Here is a 26,967-nt window from a genome sequence, read left to right as displayed (position 1 = left end):
TTAATCTTCATTTTTCATGTTTTTGGGAGACAAACATCTTTAATAAATAGCCCTGGTAAAATATTATTAGAGTAGTATTTTATATTAAAATTTGAACTTTGGAAACGCAGCACATTTATTGGAAAAAAATGTAATGTTACTCCATGCTATCAGGGAATTTAATTAGTTTTGTCATGTTGGTTATTATTATACAAATAGGGAATCACAAACTTATGTAAAAACATTACCTGTATTGCTTCCGGTCTATAAAATAATTCAACGAAGGCACCCATCACATTCCAAGACCAATAGAGCTATTTAGCATTGTGGTAAATTTATGTAACAATTAGGTATCAGTAGCCACAAGAAATAAAGTGGTTCGGTTTTCGCAAGAAAATGAAACAATCTCTTTCTGTTCATAAAAAGTGGTCAGGTAGGCTACTGGTGGCTACGGCCCTGGCACTATACCAGCTACATTTACTGTCGATAGAATCGTAACAAAACCAAAGATTACAACAACTTTACTCATACATGTTGACGTCGGTATGAAAAATATAATTTATTGCTAAATACCGCAGAAAACTCTTTCCTGGAAACAATTTAAATTTCGGTTCTCAATAATACTGTACATAAATCTACAATTGCAAAGTTTGTTATATTAAACACAAATTCCCTCACCGCATTCCATAAACATTGGAACATCAACATATCCCTGGACATTATCTAAATAACTAAAATAATATTTTCTTATGTTGTTATTGTTATTATCAATTTTGTTAATATCAATCAATTTGTCAAAATATGAATATGGCTATAACATAAATGTACCACTTATTGTAAACAACGCAATAATACATTTTTAAAAAAAACTAAATAAATACAGCATTTATAAAGGAATGTAAATAAAGATTTTTAAAACAACTACCCATTTGTGCAATAATAATTGTATAACAATATCTAAGTAAATTAAATTTATAAATATGGCTTTGCAAAATATTATTGTTAATCTATATATAAATAAATGTAAAAGTATTAAACAGTTTTACATGGTCCTCAATATGTCTGTAGTTTAGTATATCATAAAACAATAACTAAAAATATTCCTAGATTTCTTAGTTCCTTAGAACTCATGCGGGTTACTTAAGTTTGGTTTCCACTTGGATACAACACAAGGACTCAAGTCTCTAACTTGACCAATCATGATGCAACAGATCATCCAAGCTGTTGCTTGTGATTGGTCAACTCACTTCCATTGCGTCTACACCGTCATGTTACGCATGACTGAATGTTGTTGTTAAACCACAAAGTAGGCTTATTACTTGCATAGACTGTTAAAAGGCACAAAAATAAAAAATAACATTTTGGCAATAATGAGAATATTATCAATAACAAAAAATGTTTATATACATCTTTTTACCTAAACTCATAAATCAAAAAAAGGTTCTTGCAATATATATACAATAGCAACATGTCCATAATTGGTCATCTATGTTTTTGACTTGCATGATACTGTACAATGATCTTTATATCAATATACTGTACTATGAATCAGGCTAGTTCAGTGATTGTGATATTGTATGTTCCCATTAAGTGCAATATATAACTTGGTAAAAAAATGCCCATGTTTGGTTATCTCTTCATGTACAAATAAAAATGTTTGCATCAGTTATAATCTACAGTATATAGGTATACAGTACCAAGGAAACCAAACAACAGAATGATGAGCTCCGGAGATCAAAGGATTTATCTGTGGCTGAGACACGATCAGTCTCTCACCCCTTAACAGGCATCGGACGCTGCAGGGATTATGTACATAGTACAGTACTGTTGGTATTTGTTGCAGCCAGACATAAGATCAAAGGACTGTTATTAATTCATATCTTGGCAAAGGCGAGTTCAGTGTCCTGTTGTCAGGTTGCCTTGGGTGTACTATCTATATTGATAATTATGTTGTGTTTAAATTTGAATACTAATTTTACATTGGCTATTTTCTTCTAAACTTTATGCCAGGAATTATAATAATCTATTATAGTATTATCTTATAGAGATATCATTTGTCTCATTACAGTATACAGTTGGTCCGTTTTGGTCATACTTGGTCATCACTAAGGTTTTTTTTTTCTATTCTTTTTATTTATACATTATTAAGGTGAAGTACTGTATAGCGTATGTGAAGTTTGTATGTTGGCATATCCAGTATGGGGTTGAGAAGGGTTATAACTTTTGTAGAAAGCTTGACGGGGCCCAGCCTTCTATTTGGCCAATACGAACCAACCACCAGCCACTATCGTGCTCTTCTAGCACCTCCACTTCCACACCTTCTTCAAAGCCTATCCCTTCTACATCCTCCTTCTCAAATTTGCTTACAGTTATATACGCGTTAGAGGCTGACGGTCTTTTCGTGAATACTTCTTTTACTTCTTCGTTTAATTCATCAGCGGAATCAAAGTTACTTTGTTTCACTGGTGATTTCCCCATAGATTTCAACTTTGACCTAGCTTCTGCTAACTGGTTTGTTGTTTCGTTGACAGATATACTCTTCCCACCAAGTTGGACAGGCCTCACTGGAACTGTGGGTTTCACAGGTTTTGGTTGAATGACTTCTTTACTGTAAGGTTGAAATGCGTGTCCTCCCATTTTCGGTTTGCTTTCCGAGCTCACCGTGTTATTGTTAAGCAACGGCGAATCTCCAACGGTAGAAGTGTTTTTGGCAGGTCTCTTTTCGATAAAGTTAGCCGGAACCCATCCTTCCTCACCGTTGATTTTGACAAGCCACCAGCCAGTGGGTGATTTATCAACAATCTAAAAGAAAATATTTTGTTTAAAAATTAGTCTTCTTTACAGAGGAAAGCCCAGATCAGTAATACCACTGATTTCCACTGGAGTGTTCTCATCGCCAGAAGGAAAGCGTCGTGTGGGTCGACCCAAAACAACTTGAAGGCGCACAGTGGAGAAGGAAAGAGTTAGATTAGGCTAGAGTTAAAGCTAGAAACAGAACTGACTGGAGAGAGCATCTTGTAGCCTTATGGGACACCTGGCCCAAAGAGGATAGGTAAGCTAAGTAAGGTAAATTCTTTCGTAACAATAACAAAGTTTTACAAAAGACCAACAAAGTTAAAGAACCCAAAAGCAATACATTATTCATTAAAAAATTTCCAATTTACTTGAATAATTAAATACTAGTACAATGAAACATATTGGCACTTTACCTTAGAATTTATTTTATAAAACCAGGTTGATACAAAATATAAATAAATGCAATACATGAAAAATCTAATTCAAATAATAATAATGTATACGGCTTTGATAGACCCCACAAAACAACACGCTACACATCCAGTAAAAATATATAAACACAAAAAGATTAGCTAATTTAATTTTTAACACTTGAAATATTGTTGTCTGGTTTATCTGAGCAGACCATACAACTTTTGAGTTCCTTTTAAACAGGATATCAAGCCACAAATGAATATCCCAATGAACTATAACCTACTCGTTTTGTGACACTAAAAACCATATCCTGTTAAATAATGTCAGCAAATGGAATACAGTAATTATAAATACCATATAATTATTATAATAATAAAATCCTTGATTAAAGGGCCTAATGTTATGAAACTTCTAACGCTTTACATATTACCCTGGTCATTTTTGGATCAAACGCAAATGGAAACGTAATCACATAATGCAGATACTAACCAGTGCAAAGTAAACGTACCCATTTGTACACCTGGGCGGAGAGAGGCAAATATAAGTAAAGTGCCTTCCCCAAGGACACAAGCAATGCGACATGCGTTGAATTTAAACACACAACCTCACAATAGTCCAACGTCCAACACACTGTGCCACACACCCTAATAATTACTCATTTTTGTGTGTAGAGTGTGTATAAATCATTTGAATTTAGGAGTTTCAAACTACTAATTATAATTCACTACCTGTAGTGAAATACGTACCTCAACATGTTGGCCTTTCTTGAAGCTGATTCCATCTCCTACATGATTGTCATAGTCTGCTATTGTGTAGTAGTCCATTGGAGAGCGACCACCTTTCCTTATTGCACCAGATTTGCGGCCTTTAAGTGATCTCTTTAAAGTGAACAAAACAGCATAGTTATAAATAATAGAAAAGATTATTACTCACAGAATGTTTACTAAATAATAGTGATATAGCCACAAGAAATAAAGCGGTCTGGTTTTCGCAAGATAAGGGAACAATCTCTGTTCAAGCCTCTGTGAAAAAGCGGTCAGGTTGACCCCTTACCAACTGTACTGGCTATGGACTTGACAGATGAATACAGAGGGATGAAGAATGTAAAGTTTTTCTTTGTGTTAAAGGCAAAGATGACATTGTGGAGAGGATAATGGTGTTGAGAATGAAAAAGGTGGTGACAATAGATAAATTCATTTTGATGATGAAGATACTGACATTGAAGAAGAATACAGTAACAAGATGGCGAGGACAATGATAGTGGAATAAGTACATTGAAAACTACAGTACCTTTACAGTGGATCTTCTTGGTGGTGTTGGCTTATTCTTATTATCAAGTTGTACTCCTGAAAGAACAAACAAGTTGAAATTTAGCTTTGATAAAAAGAGAGATGACAAACCAACTTTCGATCAAAGCATATTGATCGAAATGTCGAGAAACTCAACAGTTCTTTTCAAAACTACACGTGGTGTACCGCAAACTTTATATCAACAAACCACCTTTTGTTGAAAAATTCCGGACATCAGCCTTTTGATAAATTCTCTTTCGCTTTTTCTAATGCTGATTGATAGGTTTCCAAAAATTGTCTTACCTAAACTATCTTCTATTTCATCTATTCTTAAACCATTTTTTATCGCGAAATTCTTTGTCTGAATCAACGAATGAGAAATCTTATCAACACTTTGTTGAATTTCATCAAGACGTCCAGTTATCTCGTCATCTCTGGCGGCAGATGCCTCTTTCACTACCTGATTTTGAACCAATACCGCAACTTCATCAGCAAGTTTTTCTAATACTTTAGTTTGTCCATCAAATACAAATCCAAACTTTGTTTTCAACACACTAGCAATCAAATTAGAATCAATGTTGATTAAGGAATCACTTCTGCTAGTCAGTTTGTCCTCACTTCTGCTAGTCAGTTTGTTCTCAATACTTTTGTGATTGGTCAAGCTGTTTCTTCTATCATACTCCATCCTTTCCAATGCCGTCTCACGTCTATTAATGCTGATAAGCTTCTTTTCAGCAGTGTGGTTCTTCTTTTGTTTAGAACATTCTTTGACCTCTAGATATTGTTTCCCTGGCATTTTGTAGGTGAATCTTCTTTATATACGTTCTTTTATTAGTGATCTTGATTCGTTGCTGATGGAATAATACTAACTAAATACTAAGTTGTACCTTTATGAAATGGTGAATCTAAGCAGGATTTGACCCAATATCCGTGTTTGTTATGAAATATAGGATACTAAGTATTTCCTTCTTCTAACAACTTGATGCAATCTAAGTACGGGACATTTTTAAGAGCACTTAAGTAGGATGGCTTCTTAAATATTGACCTAAATCATATTAGTTTGTTTACATTACTAATTTATTATTGAACAAAAAAATCTTCTTATTCAAAAAACATAAAAAATACTGATCATATTAATCATCCTTCTATTATAGTTATCACATGCTCAATTCAAAATGGAATAGTCCATAAATGCAATAATTTAAGTATGATTTTTTAAGTACGTTTTAATAACTTTAAGAGTAGAGTGCTAAAGAAATAAATTTTACTTTTACCTCTGTTTGAATTCACCAATGACATTCATGCAGCAGCAAAGATCACACAAAAATGAATATTACTAATCAGTCTCCAAAATCTACATTTCAGAATTTCCTTAAATGTTCCTGTTGAGGTACACCGCAGCCACGTAAATCAAATATGATTGGTCAACATGTCAGAACGTAATATAAACAGAATATTAGGCCAAGCGTCCATAAATTATAGTGTTTACAAAATACTTTTTTGCTTGATTTTTTAGTGACTAAGTGGTTTTGCCCATTTTGGGTTTAAGGGATTGATTGTCATTGGAAATAAATCAGCTTTTGTTTATCAAGGAATGTTAATAAGAATCTTTTGATTTGAAAAGAGATTACAGTAGGCTTTATTGTTACGGAATTTATTGTTACTTATCCCAATTGTAATTGTAAAAATAAATTTCGGTTTAAATATCAATAAAGGTCAAGTTCTGCTATATGGTTTAAGAGAAAATTTAACGATAACATTTAAAATAAACTTCTTCAAAAAACTACTTATTTTAGAAAATCATGACAAGTCAAAACCTAAAATATGGTAAACGAGAATCTTTTTACTGTGTACACGATTGATTTGTCGAAGGACTGGGTCTACCTACTATAGGTACAAGTACTATAAATAAATGTATTACATATTGGCGGGCTTGGCTTTGGTTATATTCTAATGAAGCATGCTCCTTCTTTCTTTAATTCTCTACCTTTAAGCATTCGTTACTCTTACAATTTCTCCTCCTTTAAATCTCTTTTGAAAGAATACCTGTTTCTCTCTCTCTAATTTTATTTCTTTTTATCCTTCTTTCATTGTTGGCATACTGTATATTTATATACATTTATATATATTAATTTTTTATATCTTTGTTAATTTTGTGTTTTTATAGTTCATTTTGTATTTACTGTTTGTATTGTTTGAGGGTCCCTAATGATCGGCTGATGCTGGATGGACCCCCCTCATAAAATATTGTTGAAATAAATGATGATATATTCTTTCATATAGCAATCTCAATGTAAAATTATACAACACACTAAATTACAATACAATTACATCATAGTAGGGAATAACATTTGACCAAATAATAATAATAATAATTTATCATCATATCAATGTATTATTTTAACTACTAATAATGTTAAAAGATTTGTAATATGAAATAAAATAGACTCAATTGAATTGTATGATTAATATATAAGTAAGCTAAAAACCATACTTTAAACATGACTAATATGCTTCAGATAAAACCTAGATTAAATACATTTGTTTACTTCAAATTAATACTAAAGTTTTGTTTAGAATATCTGTGTTTCTATTGGCCGATTCATATCAATAAGATAAATCATATCTTTTAACAAAGAGCATTGTAAATGACTTTTGATATGTAATAAATATTACTGACAGGCCAATAAATCATTTACGAGTTGATTTCCTTAATAATGAAAGTACAACCAACAAATTTCAAAGAATTGGGAAATATTCTCAAAAACTGTCTGATATATAATTGAAGTTTATAATCATGGCAAGACAAAGATAACAATAGTTAAACTAATTTCCCTAAAATCATTAATACATCATTGGAAATCCTATTCCAAAAAAGATGTAATGATTTAAGTAATTCTAAACAATTGCACAAAGAGGTTTGTTCATTGTAGTTTTTAAAATGCTATAAATGATTATTTGCTAAGAGTTTGTGACGTAAATAAAACTCTTGGCAAAAACTGAATATACCCCAAAGACTTTTTCAAACTCTTTTAATATAATTATAATTGTTTAGTTGTGTTTGCTTTTAGAAGATTTTATATCCTTTAGGCAAGATACTTTATTCTCAGATGGTATGTAAAGCTGTTGGGCCTATATGTACATACATTACCATGCACAATGTGAACTCCACTATAAGCTTTACAAAGTGTTGCAAGTATAATAACATGTATCTTCTGGTATAATCCCACCCACCTAGAACATAAAATTGGGCCCACTTTGGAGGGTGGAACTATACCCGAGGAAACCCTGCTTCAGGAAAAAAAATGATTGGTAAGCATTTCTTGAAAAAACTCATCTGAACTGACTAGAGAGAGGCCTACATCCAGACTAAAAGTCAATACTGGGACTATACCCGGGGATATGTCTGTTTGTGAAATCAGACATAAAGTGGGGGTGGGATTATACCCAAGGATATACGGTATATTTATCAAACATAGTTTTGTACACGTTAAAACATTGAATATACTGTACATTAAAATCAATGATGGACGTTACACTGTGTTGCCAGTTTCTGAATGAGGGCCGTAAATAAAACAAAATTACAAGAACTCAACTCACCACCAGAACTTTGTGGTCCCTTCACAAATAGATGCTGAGCTTGTGTTTCAGATGTACTGATTTTGCCAATATCCATGATAGAACCAATAAGTTGTGTAGCTGACGATGGCTTCACAGCACTGCGGTCTGGCCCTTTGTAGGCCTGTAGGTAAGCTGCCGGTACCCAACCTTGTTCATTCAGATACCTACAAAACATAAGAGAGTATTTGTAACTACTGTATATCCAATTCTAGTCTTTACTTCGCACCATACGGAATGCACAATACGGTATGCGTGTGTGTGTTTGTGAATCGTGTAGACCTAATGCATGACTGACCAGTAGGCCTACTACTAGAAATTAGAGGCGAGGGTCAAGCTCTAATAACTGTGCATTTTAATATTGTAGTCATTTTCCATGATATTTTTCGACCAAATCTGGGAGCAATGTGAAAGCAGCTTAATATAAGGACTTACTTGACAAGCCACCAGCCATCCAAACTCTTCTTGGCAACTTCAACGACAGCTCCAATGTCAAAGCTTAGTTCATCTTCTTGTTGGGCTTCATAAGCACAGTTGCTGATGTACTTCTCAGCTAAAAAAAAAACAAACTGAGTTTAAGACTAGCTGCTTTCCAGATAAATAATAGTCCAGTAGAAAATCACCCTCACCATGGCATAAGCTCATACCTTAATGAAACTTACACAGAATATATTGTAAAGATCTTTCCTATCGTAATTTCAGTCACGCTTCGTAGCATTCGCAGTAACAATTTAATTTTCTTGTTTTGTTCAGATTTTGAACGACGCAAATAATCAGCAATTACTTTAAAATATTTAGAATAACATTATAAACTGCATGGATTTTAAAAGTTTAAATCAGATCCCAATACTGAAAAAAACCCTTTTTTTCCAAAAAAACAATCAGTGTTGGATCCAGGATTTTGAAATAGGAGGTGGGGGTGTCAGGGCCTAAACTTTGATGTCCTATCATTTGCATTAAAATTTGCAAACATTGATAATGAAATGAATGTGCACAAGATGTGTAATGATTTTCATGAAGTGAGTCATATGGCTGAGCGGTTAAGGCAGGGGCGCCGTTTACCGTACCTAAAGAGCCAACAGCAACATCGGCAAGGGTTCGAGGCCGACTCGCTCCTAGTTCTGGTGGTGGAACAAGTCTTCTCGGATAAGGACTATAAACCGTAGGTCCAGTGTACACAGTTATAACCTGTGTGTACTTTAAAGAAACCCAGTTCATTATTCGAAAAAGAGTAGGGGTTACCCCGGTGAACTGGTTCACACAATAGCCCCTGTATCAGGGGGATTACCACCTATCTGATAGGACAGTGATTAATTCACTATTGGTAATCCTTGGCCACATTGCCTAAAGACATAAAATAAAAAAAAAATAAAAAATAATGATTTTCATGAAGTGCATGTGAAGGTATAACAACTTATTGAATAAATGTAATGTATAACATGTGCCTTGCAGTTTAATTATGCTGAAATACACACAAGTGTGGATAACGCATACAAATACTGTCATCTCCCTAAGGGTTCTCTGTATCAAGCAGCCCACCAATGTTGTTCATTCATCGGTTCATATCGACAGGGACCCAGATGAAACTGGTAAATCAAGGTAAACTACAACTCTTCCGAAAGAGTGTCTGAGAAAAATTGTTGAGAACCTTGAATCTGCACTGATTTTATGACTGTAGTTTGCACCTGCCTTACTGCTTGCCCAACTGACCCGACATTAAATTGAGTTTGAAGGGAGCTGTAGTTTTCTTTTCGCGTTTCCATTCTTTCTATGACATTCAAGCAATTTATTTTTTTCTTGTTCTACAGCCGAGAACCTTGAACCTGCACCGATTTTATAGCTGTAGTTTGCGGAGCCCCTGCCTTACTGCTTGCCCAACTGACCCGACATTAAATTGGATTTGATTGAAAATAATACTGTATCTATATAATTTTTCAAGGAAAGAGAGAAATTGGTGAAACAAATAATATTAATGTGTAAACATAACATATTTTGTAATTTTTAACAAATAATTATTATCAATTTCTTCATACAGTTTTAAATCTTCTTCACGATTGCCGTTTTGGTGAAGTAGTGTTATAATTCAAATTGCATTGGTGGATGGTGAGGACCCAGTGTGCAACCAATTAACTACCATTCTTACCTCGACCAAAGCGACTCATTTTACGAATTAGATCTAAAATTATAGTGAAATTCGCAAACAAAAAAACATTTAAATATTGATGTTGATTTTATCCATGTTACTCCAAGGTGCTTATTTAAACCTATATAATATTTATATATATAAACTTCCCAAACGCTGTACCCATATAATATAATAATATGGGTAGAGAAGTCATGTATGAGAAAACATCGTCTGTCCAAACACGAAGGTCAAACGGATCCTTTAATAGTGTAAACCTAATCCTACATGAGGATTTAGTTTGTCACAAATACCAATTGAAACATTGGACAATGTTACGATTTAAAAAAAAAATCATAATAGACTCCCTCTTTAAATAGCCTTCGAATCTACTTCGAAACATATTCAGGGAACTACTACTCATCAATATGCAATTCTTTCATTACTTTTTTAAATTTGTAAAAACAATGAATAACAAAAATTCAAATAGCTTACAATTTCCAATAATCAAATCTTCTTCATCTTTTCCATCATCTCTCTGCATAAAAGTACCAGGAGCCCAGCCCTGTGCATCATGGACTGATATAAACCACCAGCCTAGAAAAGAAATACAGTGACTTAACATAATATTTCAAATCCAAAAACAAAACTAAATTAGACTGAAAACAGCGACATTATAAATAATTGGTCGAAATTAATTTCTCAATGTTCAGATTAAATACAAGACTCTACCTTTATAATAATAGTAGTAGGCCTAATATTACAGTATATGATCGAATACAATCCCAAACTTATGCTTAATTCAGACAGAAAGACTTTGTTGTTTAAGTGTAATCCACCTACTAATTTTTTCCAAATTTTCTATCCAGGCTGCTAGGAACTTTCTACACTATCAAACTAGTTTGACAAGAAAAGTGTGATGTGCCCAAATATATGGAAGTGATTTGACATCATCATGTCCATATATGGGCACATCACATTTTGTTGTCACATAAAGTTTGATAGTGTAGACAGAGCTTTACAGTAGGTCAAATGTAGTAATAAATTACATTGAAATGCCTTAATATATTATTCATACCATTATCTCCTTTCTCCAGGACTTCTACTTGCTCTCCTTCCTTCAAACTGACCTCGTTCTTTGCTCCTTTTTTGTAGTCTGCTAGGACAATGTAGGTCTCGGACTGAATGGGACCAGTAATTTCTTCAATATCTGAAAAAACAGTAGGAAAGTATGTAATGACAATTGCATCTATAACTTTTTGTAAGAAAGCGACAAAGAAATATGATGTAACATGAAGAGTGACGGATCGAAGATTTTGAAATACAGTGCCTAAAAGTAGTGAAAGGAAGTGCTGAATTTGTTGTCCTATCTTTTGCATTACAAATTACTGTAATGCACTTACAAACACATCAATATCCTGATACCTGGAACAAATTCTAAAGAAATTTATTGGTCTTTTTTGTTGCATAGTATAATAAAATAAATGCAAATACAAATTACAAATGAATACACAGATTATCAAAGTTTAAAATGAGTTGATTGGTGGAATTTGAATATATGAAGAATGACATTAACAAGTCAAAACTTAATAACTTAAACATAAAACTATAGTAGTATCAAAACATGTAACTGCAATATATAATATACAAACAATGAATACACTATGTATGCATACAGATGCAGAATATGCAGAAAATGTATAATGTATCTTAAAAATATTAACACAAAATCATGCGTTTAAAAAAAAATCCTGCTTGCATTTCATGCTTTTTTAATTGGGGGTTTGAACATCAGGTGTAAGTAACCTGCTAATTTTATGCAAATGATTCATGCAGATATATGCTAACTAACTAACTAACTTCACTTAGGGCTTAAGACCCGTTTACACTAGGACGATAATGATCAACAATACATAGATAAACACACATTTTTCATACATAAAACGAAGTTTTTTTATAACTAAAAAGTTTTATCATAGAACTATAGGATTATCATCTATGCTTCCTTTTATGAAAAAATATTTTCCCACGTCCAATCAAAGGACGTCATGATTAGTAAGAGCAGTAATATCGTGACAATACAACTATTTTATTTTTATCAAAGACAGCATAAATGATTATCCTATAACTGTAGAATGAAAATCTTATTTATAATTTTATTCACAAAATATGTAAACATAACTCCAATGCCAATGAACACACAAAAAAAAGTACATAAAGGATTTAATTTAACTATAAATAGTAACAAAATTATGATAAAACCAATAATTGTGCATATCAAATAAGGTGGTTTTACAAACAAAATATGGGTGATAACATAAAAATGATGTGTAATAAAGGCCTATTTTTAAAATTTAAAGTCTTATGATGAAAACTAAAATAATATGTAGTGAGCCCTCTCTATTAATTATACTAAACTTTTTCATTCATGAAGTGGGTAGAGAAGTAAATATCAAGTCTTGGTTTTACAGAAATTAAAAAGGTGTGTCATATTTTAAACAATCTACTATTCCCATTGTATTGCTCATGCGTTGGTGACATTTTTTCAGGGTTGCAATGTGGGTTAGGGGCAAGGAAGCAAGGGGCCAAGGAAGCAATTGGCCAGGAAGCAAGGGGACAATGTGAATTTTACGACTGGAAAATTTATGCAGTTAGTGATAACGATGAATACTTACACGTCCGACCTAAAATAATTTGCAAAGAAAAACATTAAGAATTATATTAAATATACTATAAAAGAAATAGTACTTCATGAAAAAAAAAAATGTTAAGTTAAAAAAATACTACAATTAAATATTTTTATTATGAAAATAACTGTGTATTTGTAGGCTTTTATTACCTGGAATAAGAATAATAAACCTATTGTTATGTTTAAAATAAAGATAACAATAAGAAAAAAAACAGGCCAGTGTTAATAATTGACTAATGTTAAGTGTGGACAGAGCTAAAGTATGCTCTCTCTGAGCAGTGTCTTGTTAAATAAATTACTATATTTTTATATGTGTATGTTGTAAGTAATAGTATATACAAAATCAGTGTTTAAAATTGAAATTAGAAATGTTATTTTTCTTACCACTTTTGTCTCCTGAACCCGAACTGAAATAGAATAAAAAAAATATTACAAATTTATTATTAATAGAACCAATCTTATATATCTTAAACTAATTTGATAAGTGAATAATAGCAATAATAGCTAACGTTAAGTTATAAAACACTATTACTCTACATGTAATTGTGCTTTATACCAAGTACATATGAGATTACTTGTGAAAAGATTCTTGGGTGTGACTTTCACTATCCTCACGTTTATACCTCTAGACCATCGAGATTGTGCCGATGGCTAGGTGTAATAAATTTGAGCTTAAGGAAGCAGAGGGTACTTCAGGATGACAACTGATTAACTACTTCGGAGTAGCTTTGCCAATTTGCTAAGTACATATGAGATTACTTGTGAAAAGATTCTTGGGTGAGACTTCCACTATCCTCACATTTATACCTATACATTTATACATCTAGACCTTCGAGATTGCGCAGATGGCTAGGTGTAGTGGATTTGAGAGGGTACTTCAGGATGGTAACTGATTAACTACTTTGGAGTAGCTTTGCATCAAGGACCAAAGGTGACGCAAAGCTACTTCAAAGTAGTTATTCAATTATTATACGATTGTTGTTTTGGTTTACAATATAGGTAATAGATTATAACACGTACTCTTTTTCTTTGGGTGGATTGATATCCTCCAGTGTGGGTGTAAAAAACTCAATTACTTCCTTACTCTCTGATATCTTGGTTGGCAGTCTTACAAGGCTCTAAAGGGAATTGAGAAAAAAAATCTTTGTCATGATTACATCAATGTTACTTCCTTTACAATTAATAATTAATATTAATAATAATTCTTTCGTTATTATGTTATATTGGTCATCAATATTAAAATGTGAATGAAATCTGAACATCCAGTCATTTCAAAACATATTTCTCTTTTTTTTTTAAGTTTGTGAATAAAAATAATCATAAGAGCGGCAAAACCCAGAAAGCAAGAACAAGGGCTGCCCTGTTCTATCCCTCTTTACAATTGCACTCAGGTGTGCCAATAGGGAAAGGTCACTTCAAAGCATTGGTACCGTGTTAAGGCCTATTTACACAGACAAGCGGTAATGTTAGTAAAAATATAATCTATGTTATTCCTTATGACCATTTACACACAACACGGAGTGGATGGGCGGTTTTAGCTTAGGATAGATACAGATTCTCTGTGGGAAAAGCTACGCAGTTTTCCGCTTACCATTACTTGTCGTCTGTGTAAATTGACCTTTAGGATGGAAGAGGTCACATCACATCTAGGCATTGGTACCAGGTTAGGATAGGAGAGGTTACACCTAAACATTGGACTGACTAATACACCAAAAAAGGGCATGGATTTCAATCAATTTTAAAATAAATACAACTTACCGAGCAATAGTCATTTAATGGTTTTTGTCTTTTAGCTGCAACATCTCGAGTTTGACTTCTTCCTAATAACTTTTTTCCTGTGACAAAAATAAGAAATTTAAGTTGTAAGACATTTTTTTTATCTCTTATATAAATTTTATTTATTCATTTCCTTTTGAAGACATTCGCACTTATTGGTAGTACTCAAGGGACATTGAATGTGTTTTAAATTTAAGCTAATTTCTTTTTGCAATTGTCTTTCTTGGATTCCCACACTTCTAAACAAAGCCTTGGTACCTAAATTTGCATCTGGATGTCTTCAAGACATCTATTATTGTACTTCCTTTTCACTTTTTGGGGACATTCCCGTCTCTTCCACATGTCAATAAATAAACTACCTTATACCTGGAAATGTTTAGATCAAACAGCTTTCTTTTCTCTCGAGTTACAAGCTTTCCCATGGACAGCGACAGTTAAAATAGGTGTAAAATATTAGCTAATTTTTTGGTTAAAATCTCTCTGATTAACAGGTCTGTTCTGGTAGCCATAAATGTTTTTATTGATGATAAAATCTCTAATTGAAACTGGGCTACTATACTTCAATATTTTATTTATTTATTTATTTTATTTTATTGTGGTAGACATGATTTACAGTTTGTCTCCCAAACTTATTTTGGCCTCCTTCTGCAGACTTTTTTTTTATTGTACTTGTGTAACTTCATTGTAAATGTTATGTAGTGTATGCAGAGAAACAATAACAGACAAACAAAAATAGAATTGTAACAATGTAAGCATTGTTGTACAATAAGCAATTAAACTATAAATTTACATACAATATACAGTACCCATTTAGTCATAGAGCATTTCCTATTAATAACAAGGTTATTACTTGGATTGTAATAAAACCACAATTAAAGATTACTAATGGTTGGTAATGAACTTGACATCTTAGGTAGAAACCTATGGAAATCATTTATAAATTATGTACAGGTATTACAAATTTTGTTTAAAAAAACAATTTAATTTTAGGGGTAACAGGGTCAGTTGACTTTTATAGCAATGAACTTTGTTGTACAATATTTCATTTATTAACATTTATTTCTATCAATGGTGCATAGAAAAATAACATGTTATTACGCTGTACTGGTGAAATATAACAATTCAAAACAAATTCATTATTCATACTAAACATATATTTAATTTGTAAGAGTGTAGATGGTAAAATTCTGCCTTGAATTGAAGAATGAAGTGTCAAATAATACAGTGGAGTATCGTAGTACAATATTAAATAATTCGTACTATTTGAAATATTGTTATATATCTATTTAATAATGTATTTTACTGTATATCAAATTCAGGCAACAGCATTGTAAAGTTGTGACTACACTATCAAACTAGTTTGACAAAAAAGTGTGATGTGCACAAATATGATAGTGATATGCTTAAATATGGTAGTGATATGCTCAAATACGGTAGTGATATGCCCAAATATGGTATTGACATCATCACGTCCATATATGGGCACATTTTGTCACATAAAGTTTGATTGTAGACAGAGCTTAGGACTTATATTATACACAACCATGCATGTATTCTTCATTATTCAGGAAATGGAATATTAGCTATTGTACTAATTTATATTTATTACGTGTTTGTTTTTATGTATACTATGGACTGTTTAAGTCTGAAATAAATGTTAGTACAATGTTATATTGTAATATACGGTTACTGAATTATTAGTAAAGCCTCCCCCACAAAGATCATAAATTTTTTTTTTGGTTTTCATACCTCATCAACAGAAAACCTGCACATTTAAATGCTTGATTGTTAAAAATTCATTGTTAACTACATCCGCATTATTTCCTTTTAATGATACTGCATAATTTCTAATACTTCTCAGTCACAAACAGAATCAAAATATTCCCCAAAAAACCCCACCACAAAATTTGTAAAAAACAAATTATTATTATACATCATGACATCACTTCCATCAGGCAAAATACAGTACTTTAATTTTACAATAATCAATTATGCAGGGCATATATCAAATGTGTAATATAAAGTAATGCAGAGGCGGATTCAAGGAGGCCCCGCCTCCTAAATTCCAGAAATTGTAATGCAAAAGATAGAACATCAAATTAAGCTCAGCCCTTCATTTCACCATTTTTAGGCCCTGGGCGGGACCCTCCATCCGCCACTGTTATGCATACTGTGCCTCAGAGTACAAGATCTCACAAAAATAGAATGCACATTAGAAAGAAAAAGTAGGCCTAGTAATAAATTAATTAACACGCATGAATATGTTTGTTAATACTCATTATGTGTCAAATGGTCTGAATGCCTTAAGCTATGTCTACACTATCAAACTTTATGTGACAAAAAAAAAAAGCCCAAATATGATAGTGATATGCTTAAATATGGTAATGATATGCTTAAATATGGTAGTGATATGACATCATGTCCATATATGGCAACATCACATGTTTCTGTCACATAAAGTTTGATAGTGTAGACAGAGCTTTACTCACCAGGAATGAATGGAATACTCCTTTGTTGTGGGTTTTTCGATCCAGCTTCTTCAGGATATTTCATTAAAAGTTTTACCTAGAAAATATAATAGAAACATGAGACAATAGTATGTGGTTATTGCATACTACTAAAACAGACTGCACAAAATATAAATAGACAGCAGTATGGCTATGTGGTTAAGCATGACAAATTGAATACACACTAAAACTGAACTGTGCAATATATAAGCCTTAAAATATACATAATTTAAAAAAAAAATCTAATTACCTGAAAATCAAAGAAAGCACTGTAGCGCCTATAGATGACATTAACAGAGCCATCTGACCAAGTCACATGGATAACATAAACCTGAAAGAAAAGAAAAGAAAAACATCTTTCTTATAATAGCCATTTTAAATGCACAACGCCTCTAAGCGTAGCGCTTCACATTATAACCCTGGTAATGTTGGATTAAACATGTATGGAAACATACTCCCACAATGCAGCTAGTAATCAGAGCAGTTGAGTTTTTACCTTACCAGGTACCCATTTGTACACCTGGGTGGAGAGAGGCAAACGTAAGTGTCTTGCCTAAAGATAAAAGCAATGCGACAAGCTTTGGATTCAAACTCACGTTCGGTAGTTCAATGTCAAACACATGCAGTTTGATCAATTTAACAGACAATGCTAAATAACCAAACACGGTATAACCATAAATAATCATATAAAAAGTTAACGTCTGACAATATGTATGTGCAGGGAAACTTTTATTTTTAAAAATATTTCCTATATAGATTTCAACTATTTCTTGTACAGTGTACCTCAGCCCTAGGTAAGGAATCTCAATTAGGCATAACATAAAACAATCTAGGTCACACTGTGGAAAGGTTGTATAGTAGTCATAATTATTGTTAGGTTATTAGACTACTATATAAAAAAAAATTCACAGTATATAAGAAAATAGAAAAACTATTTTCTTATATTAACATCTCTACGTTTGTGCTACCAACAAATCATTCAATGAAAAATGTTAACATTAACCTAAATGATGACGGTAGTCAGTCAAATAATTGTTATTTTGCGTTGCAGATAATTTTAACTATTATTTATAAGAACACCATCATTTTAACCAGTTTTTGTAAATTGGTCGTGTTTCTGATGTTAAGAAAACGGGAGTAAATTATTCTCATGGTTATTACTCAGTTATTCGTTCGCAACACAAACAGGTCCATAGACAGATGAAGTCATGAATTGTACAGTTTCATTTTAACTAACTGTATAGTAACAGATTTCCTTATTTAATGCAATTGTGTTAACCCTTTAAGTATATTGAGATTTATTTGAAGTGGGATCTTGATTATGAACTGACAGTGATACAGAAGATTTTTAAAATAACGATTGATTTGATGTGAATCAAGTTTATGGTAATATTGTATGCAAATTAGCAGGTGGATGAGTCAGTCCATGTAAATTAATGTTAAATTGCCATATATTAAAATTGATTCAAAGTATTATTATAATTTTTTTTTTTATTTGAATGTAATCATTGTAACTGTAGCTTGTAAGTTACCAATTCATTGAATGAAATATACACATTTTTCATGGGTATTGTGTTTAATTAAGTATTAGGGTGAAAAACCATCAAAATATTTGTCAATATCCTAGCTTTCTTAAGCTCTGTCTATACTATTACTATCAAACTAGTTTGACAAAAAAGTGTGATGTGCCCAAATATGGTGGTGATATGCTTAAATATGGTAGTGATATGCTTAAATATGGTAGTGATATGCTTAAATATGGTAGTGATATGTCCAAATATGGTAGTGATATGACAACATCATGTCCATGGGCACATCACTTTTTTGTCACATAAAGTTTGGTAGTGTAGACAGAGTTTTAACCTTCCATAACTTATTATGTGGGCAGGCGTCAATTAATTCATGGAAAACTATTTATAATTTAGCATTGCATTAAGGATCTCTTAATCTTTCTATCAAATAATAAGCATGGATTTAAAAACCCACTAGATTTGTCAACAATCACTGTCAAGGTAAGGCCAATACTAACTGCACGTTAGGTAAACATCTCTGTAATTGTGATAATTGAAATAAAATTTCAAAGAATAACATAATTAGTGAACTGGTTCCAATCAATCGTACAGTAAAAACTCATCTTTTAAAACTCCTATTTAGGGGACCGGACACTTTCAAACTAACTATACCAAAATAATACATTATAACCCTAATTTGGGAGACCACTATTTAGGAGAAACTTTTGTGTGAAACAAACATGAGAAATGACATGTTTTACCAACACCTAAAGCTCTGTATACACTATCAAATGTTATGTGATAAAAAGAATGTGATATGCCCATATATGATCAGTAGTTACGGAGATAAATACATGCCCTGGGTTGTGGGTCAAAGGTCAGAAATGGCATTTCCGGTCATTTTAAACTAAAATGTCCCATTAGACTGAATATAAATGTATACCTTTTGATCAATTTGAGACCAAAATTACTTCGCTGTGACCAGTGGTTGTTGAGATTTAAGGACATATTGGTGTTTGGTCTTATGACCTTTCACCCTGACCTTTTGACCTTTCGCCACATTTTCAAAATGTGTAACCAAGCCAAAAATGATTGTTTGACCACCCTAAACCAATTTCTGAAGTCAAATTCTCTGGACCTCAAAGTGCATACGAAAGTTGATCTAGCTACTAGAGTATCTGTATACACTATCAAATGTTATGTGATAAAAAAAATGTGATATGCCCATATATGGACATAATGATGTCATATTATCACTACCATATTTGAGCATATCACTGACATATTTGTGCACATCACATATTTTTTTGTCAAACTAGTTTGATAGCGTAGGCAGAACTTTAGGGGACTTCCTATTTGAGAGAAAACCTTGCTGGGTCCCAAATGTGTCCTCTTAATACAGATGTTTTACTATATTTTGAAACATGTTATAATTTTATCTGATTGTGACAACAGTGGAGTATATAAATAACCAATGGTATTGTATAGGTTAAAAAGCTCCCAGTTTACCTTTTTAATAACCCTATCTTGATTATTTAGTTTATTTTCAATAGAATGTCAAAAACAAGTTTATACAAATCGGAACTTTTTATTATACAATAACTAATTAATCAACCGTTTCAAAGTTAAACCTCTATGGAATGTTATTATATAATGGAGGTGGGAGTATTGTATTCAATATATTTTATTAACTTGTATCCTGTACTATAAATAGGCAAACTTTGGGAAATGGTTGGAACAATAAATGACTAGCGGCTTTCGTACAAACGTATTCAGACGAAATATATGTTTTACCACTATAGACAACCCCTACTAAGCCTCATATTATAAGGTACGATTAGGGGTTTACCCCGGTGTACTAGTCCACACAAACACAGCCACTGTCACAAGCAGTCACTGCGCAATTGGGACTGGACCGTTATATAGAGGTGTTTACCACCTATTGGTCCAGATCCACTAACTAACAGAGTTAGTGAGAAGTTGAATAAATAAAAATTTATAAAAATATATGGACATTTGGGTTCTAAACTTGTAATATTGTTTAAGCGGCTTGAGCACTTTGGTGGATATGAATATAACAGCTCAATTTAAACAAAATCCTGACTACATCAAATGTCTTCTGGATAAACAAGATTGCTACCTTGAATACAGTAAAATATTTCTCTTTATTGAGGTAATATGTGGTGTCACGGGTTCCTGATAAAGAAACAGAGTATATGCGATGACAACCATTTTTTTTTACAAAAGAATATCGCATTAAATACTTCAGATTTGAATTATGATATTGAAAGGTTCAAAAGTTTAGCGTGGGTCACATATCACAAAACTCAGATGCAACATGAATACATAGCTGCTTCCTGAAGAAAACTGTACAACAATATCTCATTACAAACAAAACACCTAAACACATTAATTATTAGTTCTGCATTTGGAACTGTGCGTTTCTCCGCACCCACCACCTTAGCTTCTATGACTGTTCTTAAAATACTTTAAAATACTCACATAATGTTTGCGTGGAACTGCTCGTTTCTCCGCACCCACCACCTTAGCTTCTATGACTGTTCTTCGTGGCATGCTTCGTCTTCTGTTGTCAGTGCTTTTCTGCTGATTGTTATTCAAAGTCTATGTTTAAAAAAAAATTATGTTAATTGCGTGTTAATAGTTCATACAATCTACAATAATACTCTACAAACTTAGCTTAGCTTTTATAGTTAGAGAATGAGTTTGATTTCCATAACAAAAACAAAATATTTTAAATACCGTAGGCTACTCACCATTTATAACAGGTCTCAATAAGAAAAATGATATGAAATTAACAATTATATTCGAATTGTACCTTTATATACACAATAATCAATGACACATGTTTTTTTGTAAATACATATTGCACAGTAAACTTTTGATATTAATATATTCCCTATTGTTTCCTGTAGTGACTTGCATGGAGTTTCCTGAATTTAACTAATGGGATTAGAATACGTAATATTTTGAAAAGCCTATACTTCAACAATTGAAAGTAAATTCAACCTTTTGACAATTGGGGAGCTAATATTAATGCATGAATTATGCGTTGTATGTATTTTTAGCATCACTACTGGATCACAAGCTAAATCAATATATTCTTGTAATAATCTGAGACTTATATAGTTTTATCATCATAAGTACTGCAATGACGAGTGCTACTGTACAGTATAAGAACTGTGAGAGCAGATGGTGAAAGTGAGGTATGAGCGTGTGAACTAAGTGTTCAAACGATACAATTTTTTAATAGTTTCAGTTTTTTTGGGTTGCCATTTGGTTCATCGATGAAAGACTTGTCTTAGATCAGCAACATTACAAATGCTTTTGAACTAACTTTAAAAAAAATGCTGGGCATTGAAGACTTGCACGGTCACCAACCATCATCTACGCAACGTATCAGAGAATGTTATTTTTATTTGGTTAAAAAGCTCTAGAGAGATTGAGCTGCGAAAGTACAGTAGTGTTAGAATTCTCAGAATTAGTGCTAGCCTACTTGATTTACTGTTGGTTCCTAGGCCAGTATGAGCCAGTGTCAAGTGGTACTGAGTTCAACGATTTCCTCCTATGCCAACCTGTCAGAATACTCTCTTACCTGTACTAAACCAGGCCTACCACACTTAAGGACAGGTCCACTTACTTAACCTACCAAATAGCCGGTAAACACACATATTTCAGCGCTTAGTCATTAACATATGTATAAATTATAAATAAAACATCTTACATGCAAACATTTAATGATGCCAGTCTTCTTTATAATATATTAAACAAAATATTTAGTTGGAAATATGAGGTTCAATTGTACGATTAGAAGTTGGTGACTCAACTTTAAATGGTAGAGCGCCCTCTTTAGACTTACAAAGTTTTTTAAAGAGACGATTTACGGTTGACATAGCAATAAAACGAAAGTTTAAAAAGTCAAATATTATATTGCGACTTTCTTTCATTTTGCATGACTAGATCTAAATAGGCAAGGTATCCTAGATTCAATATTTTGATAAGAAATAGTTTGCAATATATTATCGGATATCTCCCGCACCTGGACCATTCGTATACAATTATGACCTCTAATTCTTCTGGAATTACACATATAAACTTTGCAAATTAAACAATCGAGGATAAAACAGTACATAATTATACAAGTATCCTATTACTGTTGGACACATGTATAGTTCAAAGTTACATCCAATTGAATATAAGGACGTAATGGTTCAATCATGGCAGCTGAGGCATACAATGAGCGTCTGCATCGGGTCACAGAGGAATTAGTCACGAAATATTGGTCGAATTAATGATCACCGTTATCCTAAATAAATAACGATTACTTAAAAAGTTTATTAACGGATCACGGCGCCATTTGTTGAAGAAATAACGCATTTGTTCCATCAGTGACGTGCCTAACTATTCATAGCTAGCTATAGGGATTTTAAAGGCATAGCTTGAATGATTTTGTGGTTTCCATAGGTATGGAATTTTTTAATTGATGCTTAACAATTTAAAAGGAACCAAAGGAAATAATTATTTAATTACTTTACAGTATTATTAGTTCGCATTAATAATATCGTCAGCACTCTCGCAATTTTAAATCAACAATACTCGTAATAATCAATTTTAATCATTAAGTCCGTTTGTGACGACATACATGTATCCCTGGATTATTTTTGGTGCTTAAATTATTAATATTTGAAACAACCAGGGATTAAAGAAATCTAGATTTTATTCACACAATTTAGCCTACGTTCTGATCATCCTGATGGTGACATTAATGTTAAAGAACCAAAAATACCGGATCCTAAATTGATAGGAAGTTGTTCAGGATCGTTGGTTTCGCCGCCCTTATTTATAATTTATTTATCACAGACTCTGTACATAGAACAGAAAAGAGAAATAAATATTTCTGAAATAAAATAAATAAATAAATAATTGTAATAGCGATAGATGGGGATTGACCTTACAATACTCTGTTTGAATCGGTCTTTTTGTCCGATTTTTGTGCGTACCAAAATTATTTTATATTATCTAAAAAAGTATGACAAAAACGAGATTAAAATTTCACTCTGATCTAAATCAATATTCCATTAAAACTCAATATCGGACTTCCAGATTCTTGTTGAGATAACAACGTTTCATTGTTTGTTATCAGTATAATGAGACCGACTGTTTTTTTTTGTGATTTTTATCATAAAAACGTGAAAAAGTGTACACTTCATCAACTAAATTAAATATACAATGCATACACTTCATCTCAGACATTGTCCGCCAGATAAAAACAAAACTATACAATACATACACTTCAGCTCAGACATCGTGGGATAACAAAAACTATACACAATACCTACACTTTAACGCTGTGTCATCATGGTCTTACCTGAGCTTTATGCAAGTTCGGGTTATAGTACGTTTTCGGCATCTTTATACGTTGTTCTCCTTCCTTACGCTTCCTCTTGCAATATATTCCTATATCTGAATGAATTGAACGGTTTATAGATGTGTGATTTAGCCTGGTTTAGTGGAATTTATCAGTATCACGAAAGGGAGATTTATCGATTGAATGAGGACATTGTTTAATTGCACACCTGACCTATCATACTCTTTAGGCACGCATTATCGAGTTACTTCACTTAAGACCCACCAAAAGGTTATTAAAATTAGAAATATTACAATATAATTGTTTTCTACGATACATGGTAAAAATCAATTTTAAAATTGTATCTGTCACTCTGCCTATAGCGTAAGTTGACCGACTCTTTAAGCTTGGTTCCCACTAGCGACGCAACGCAAGTAATTTGACCAATCACAAGCCATGGATTATTCGAACAGTTGCTTGTCATTTGGTCAACCCGCTTGCTTTGCGCGTACGTCCTGGGAACCACGCTTTATATATCAAATAAACAGGAACATGCGTGTTTATATAAAATATAGTAAGAAAATAAATATTTAATACTGTATACTTACCTAAAACGTGGTTCCATGGAATCATCCATTCTTCTTTACAAAATTAAAAATTCCTGGTACACGCGGAAAATAAAACACAAAAAGTACAAATGCAAGACAATAATTGGGCTAAATTGCACTATTTTAATTACAAACTATCTTCGCCCAAATATCAAATAAACAAACGGTGTTTAAATATTAAAATACAACAACAATACATTCATTGCGTGAAGAAAGCAATCGTTTATAAAGGAAGCCTAGCCTTATCTTACTACTACAGTATTTCTAATACTCTTCTTTCAACACCCTCCCCCCCCCCCCACCCGTTTCAAACACCCTCTCCACACTGCTGTTATAACACCCTGCCCACTGCTTAAACACTGTCCCCACGACTGTTCCAAATCACCCTCACAGTAGTACAAACACCCTCCCCACTGCTGTTATAACACCCTGCCCACAGTGCTGTTATAACACCCTGCCCACAGTGCTGTTATAACACCCTGCCCACAGTGCTGTTATAACACCCTGCCCACAGTGCTGTTATAACACCCTCCCCACTGCTGTTATAATGGGTCGAATACCCTGCCCACAGTGCTGTTATAACACCCTCCCCACTGCTTTTATAACACCCTGTCCACAGTACTGTTATAACACCCTGCCCACTGATGTTATAACACCCTGCCCATAGTGCTGTTATAACACCCTCCCCACTGCTGTTATAATACCCTGCCCACATTGCTGTTTCAACACCCTGCCCACTGCTGTTATAACATCCTGCTAACAGTACTGTTAAAACACCCTCCCCACTGATGTTGTAATACCCTGCTTAAACACTGTCCCAACAATGTCCCATTGCCATACCTTACCACACTCCCAGGTGCATAAACCAATCTCAACACACTTAGGGAAAATAAATATCCACACAATAAATACAAAATGCATAATTTTGTACATTGACTAAAGAAAAAGTGTGAATTGTTTAAAATTAACTTCTCTAAACATGTGTCTTTAAGACCAATCCTACACAAAACATAAAATGTTAGTTTTAAAACATTTAAGTCTCAAATTTATTTACGACCTACGTGCAAACAAGATTTTAAAAAATAAATCATTGTGTGCCGTTAAACATAGCTTTCAGCTAAATATTTACAAACTGTTATAATTTAAATAAATTTGTAAAAAGAAAAACGTTTTCTGAGACAAAACATAAAAAGAAAGCTAACTTCTGTTGATCTTAATTACTTAATAAAGACTTGCATTGAAACAATTAAAAACAAAAATGTCTTTCAAGTAAAACTTTTAAATTACTCTCTTGAATAAAATACATAATAATTTTCTTTTGATTTTACTAATTACATACTTAGAGGAATTGTTTGAAAAAACATAAATATTTAAAATTGTCCACAACATAACATTATTTACAATGTGGATATTACAGAGGCAAGGATTTACTCAATAGGTAAATCTATAACAATTATTTGAGTAGTGCATGTTAAGAAATTGAATAAAAAGGCAAAAATCGTAACTAGAAAGTTTAAGATAAGACGCTTTCGATTTAGGATGAACTATAACCTATATATTTTGTGTTGATGTTATTTTAAAACGAAAACCTCCTTACTCTCATAATACATGAACTTTAGTTTAACTTCTACAAAAAGTTTGCACAAAAATAACAAAATTCACCTTAAAGATGTATTTTCCCCTCAAAAATAGAAAATCAATTAAATCATACGTTGAGTATGTTATTTTCATAAAGTTAATCACTTTCGTAGAAAGCCAACAGTACAACTAGGTGAAATCATATACACAAAATAACTTAGTTTATCTGCTCAGTTGTGTATAAACTATTGTTGACATTGACGAAATATCTTTGTGAATCTTAATCAAAATGAATTAACCATGTAATAAAATAATACATTTGAATGTCAGATTTTAAATCTTGAAAAAAAAAAATCTATTTTGGCACAATAGTTAATATCAATGGAACGTTGAAAACCACTGACATCATGTTAACATATACAATACATTTTACAATTAAGTATTTTACATTAAAGGCATGATATAAATTTATTAATTTGTATTTCAGTGTTATGTGTCCAATAGTAGTATCAAATCCTTGATATAAGGTAAGGCAAAAATAGGAGATTTTCCCCCAATATCAGTTATAAAGCTCTATATTATCAAACTTAATGTGACAAAAAAAATGTGATGTGCCCATATGACATCATATCACTACCATATTTGGGCACATCACATTTTTTTTGACCAACTAGTTCGTAGTTTAATATTTTGATATTGGATAGGGTTTTCTTGT

At 32.5% G+C, this 26,967-nt stretch overlaps 1 protein-coding gene across 1 annotated transcript; it reads right to left on the bottom strand.

Annotated features, from left to right (window-relative positions):
• Window positions 1-513: 513 nt before the first annotated feature.
• LOC140046365 (SH3 and PX domain-containing protein 2B-like) lies at window positions 514-22,538 on the bottom strand. Its single transcript, XM_072090983.1, has 14 exons — window positions 22,444-22,538; window positions 21,204-21,323; window positions 17,441-17,521; window positions 17,173-17,248; window positions 14,666-14,742; window positions 13,928-14,025; window positions 13,292-13,314; window positions 11,297-11,428; window positions 10,714-10,815; window positions 8,532-8,649; window positions 8,079-8,263; window positions 4,480-4,535; window positions 3,936-4,067; window positions 514-2,781 (listed from the first exon to the last, which is right to left on the bottom strand). Exons 2-14 carry the CDS (start codon window positions 21,273-21,275, stop codon window positions 2,194-2,196), a joined length of 1,740 nt encoding a protein of 579 aa, XP_071947084.1. The 5' UTR covers window positions 21,276-21,323; window positions 22,444-22,538; the 3' UTR covers window positions 514-2,193.
• Between the last annotated feature and the right edge of the window lie 4,429 nt (window positions 22,539-26,967).

The sequence above is a fragment of the Antedon mediterranea genome, chromosome 4, assembly GCF_964355755.1.
Source record: "Antedon mediterranea chromosome 4, ecAntMedi1.1, whole genome shotgun sequence".
NCBI lineage: Eukaryota > Metazoa > Echinodermata > Crinoidea > Comatulida > Antedonidae > Antedon > Antedon mediterranea.
Note: the sequence above shows the minus strand (reverse complement) of the source record. Positions and strands in the feature narration are given on the sequence as shown.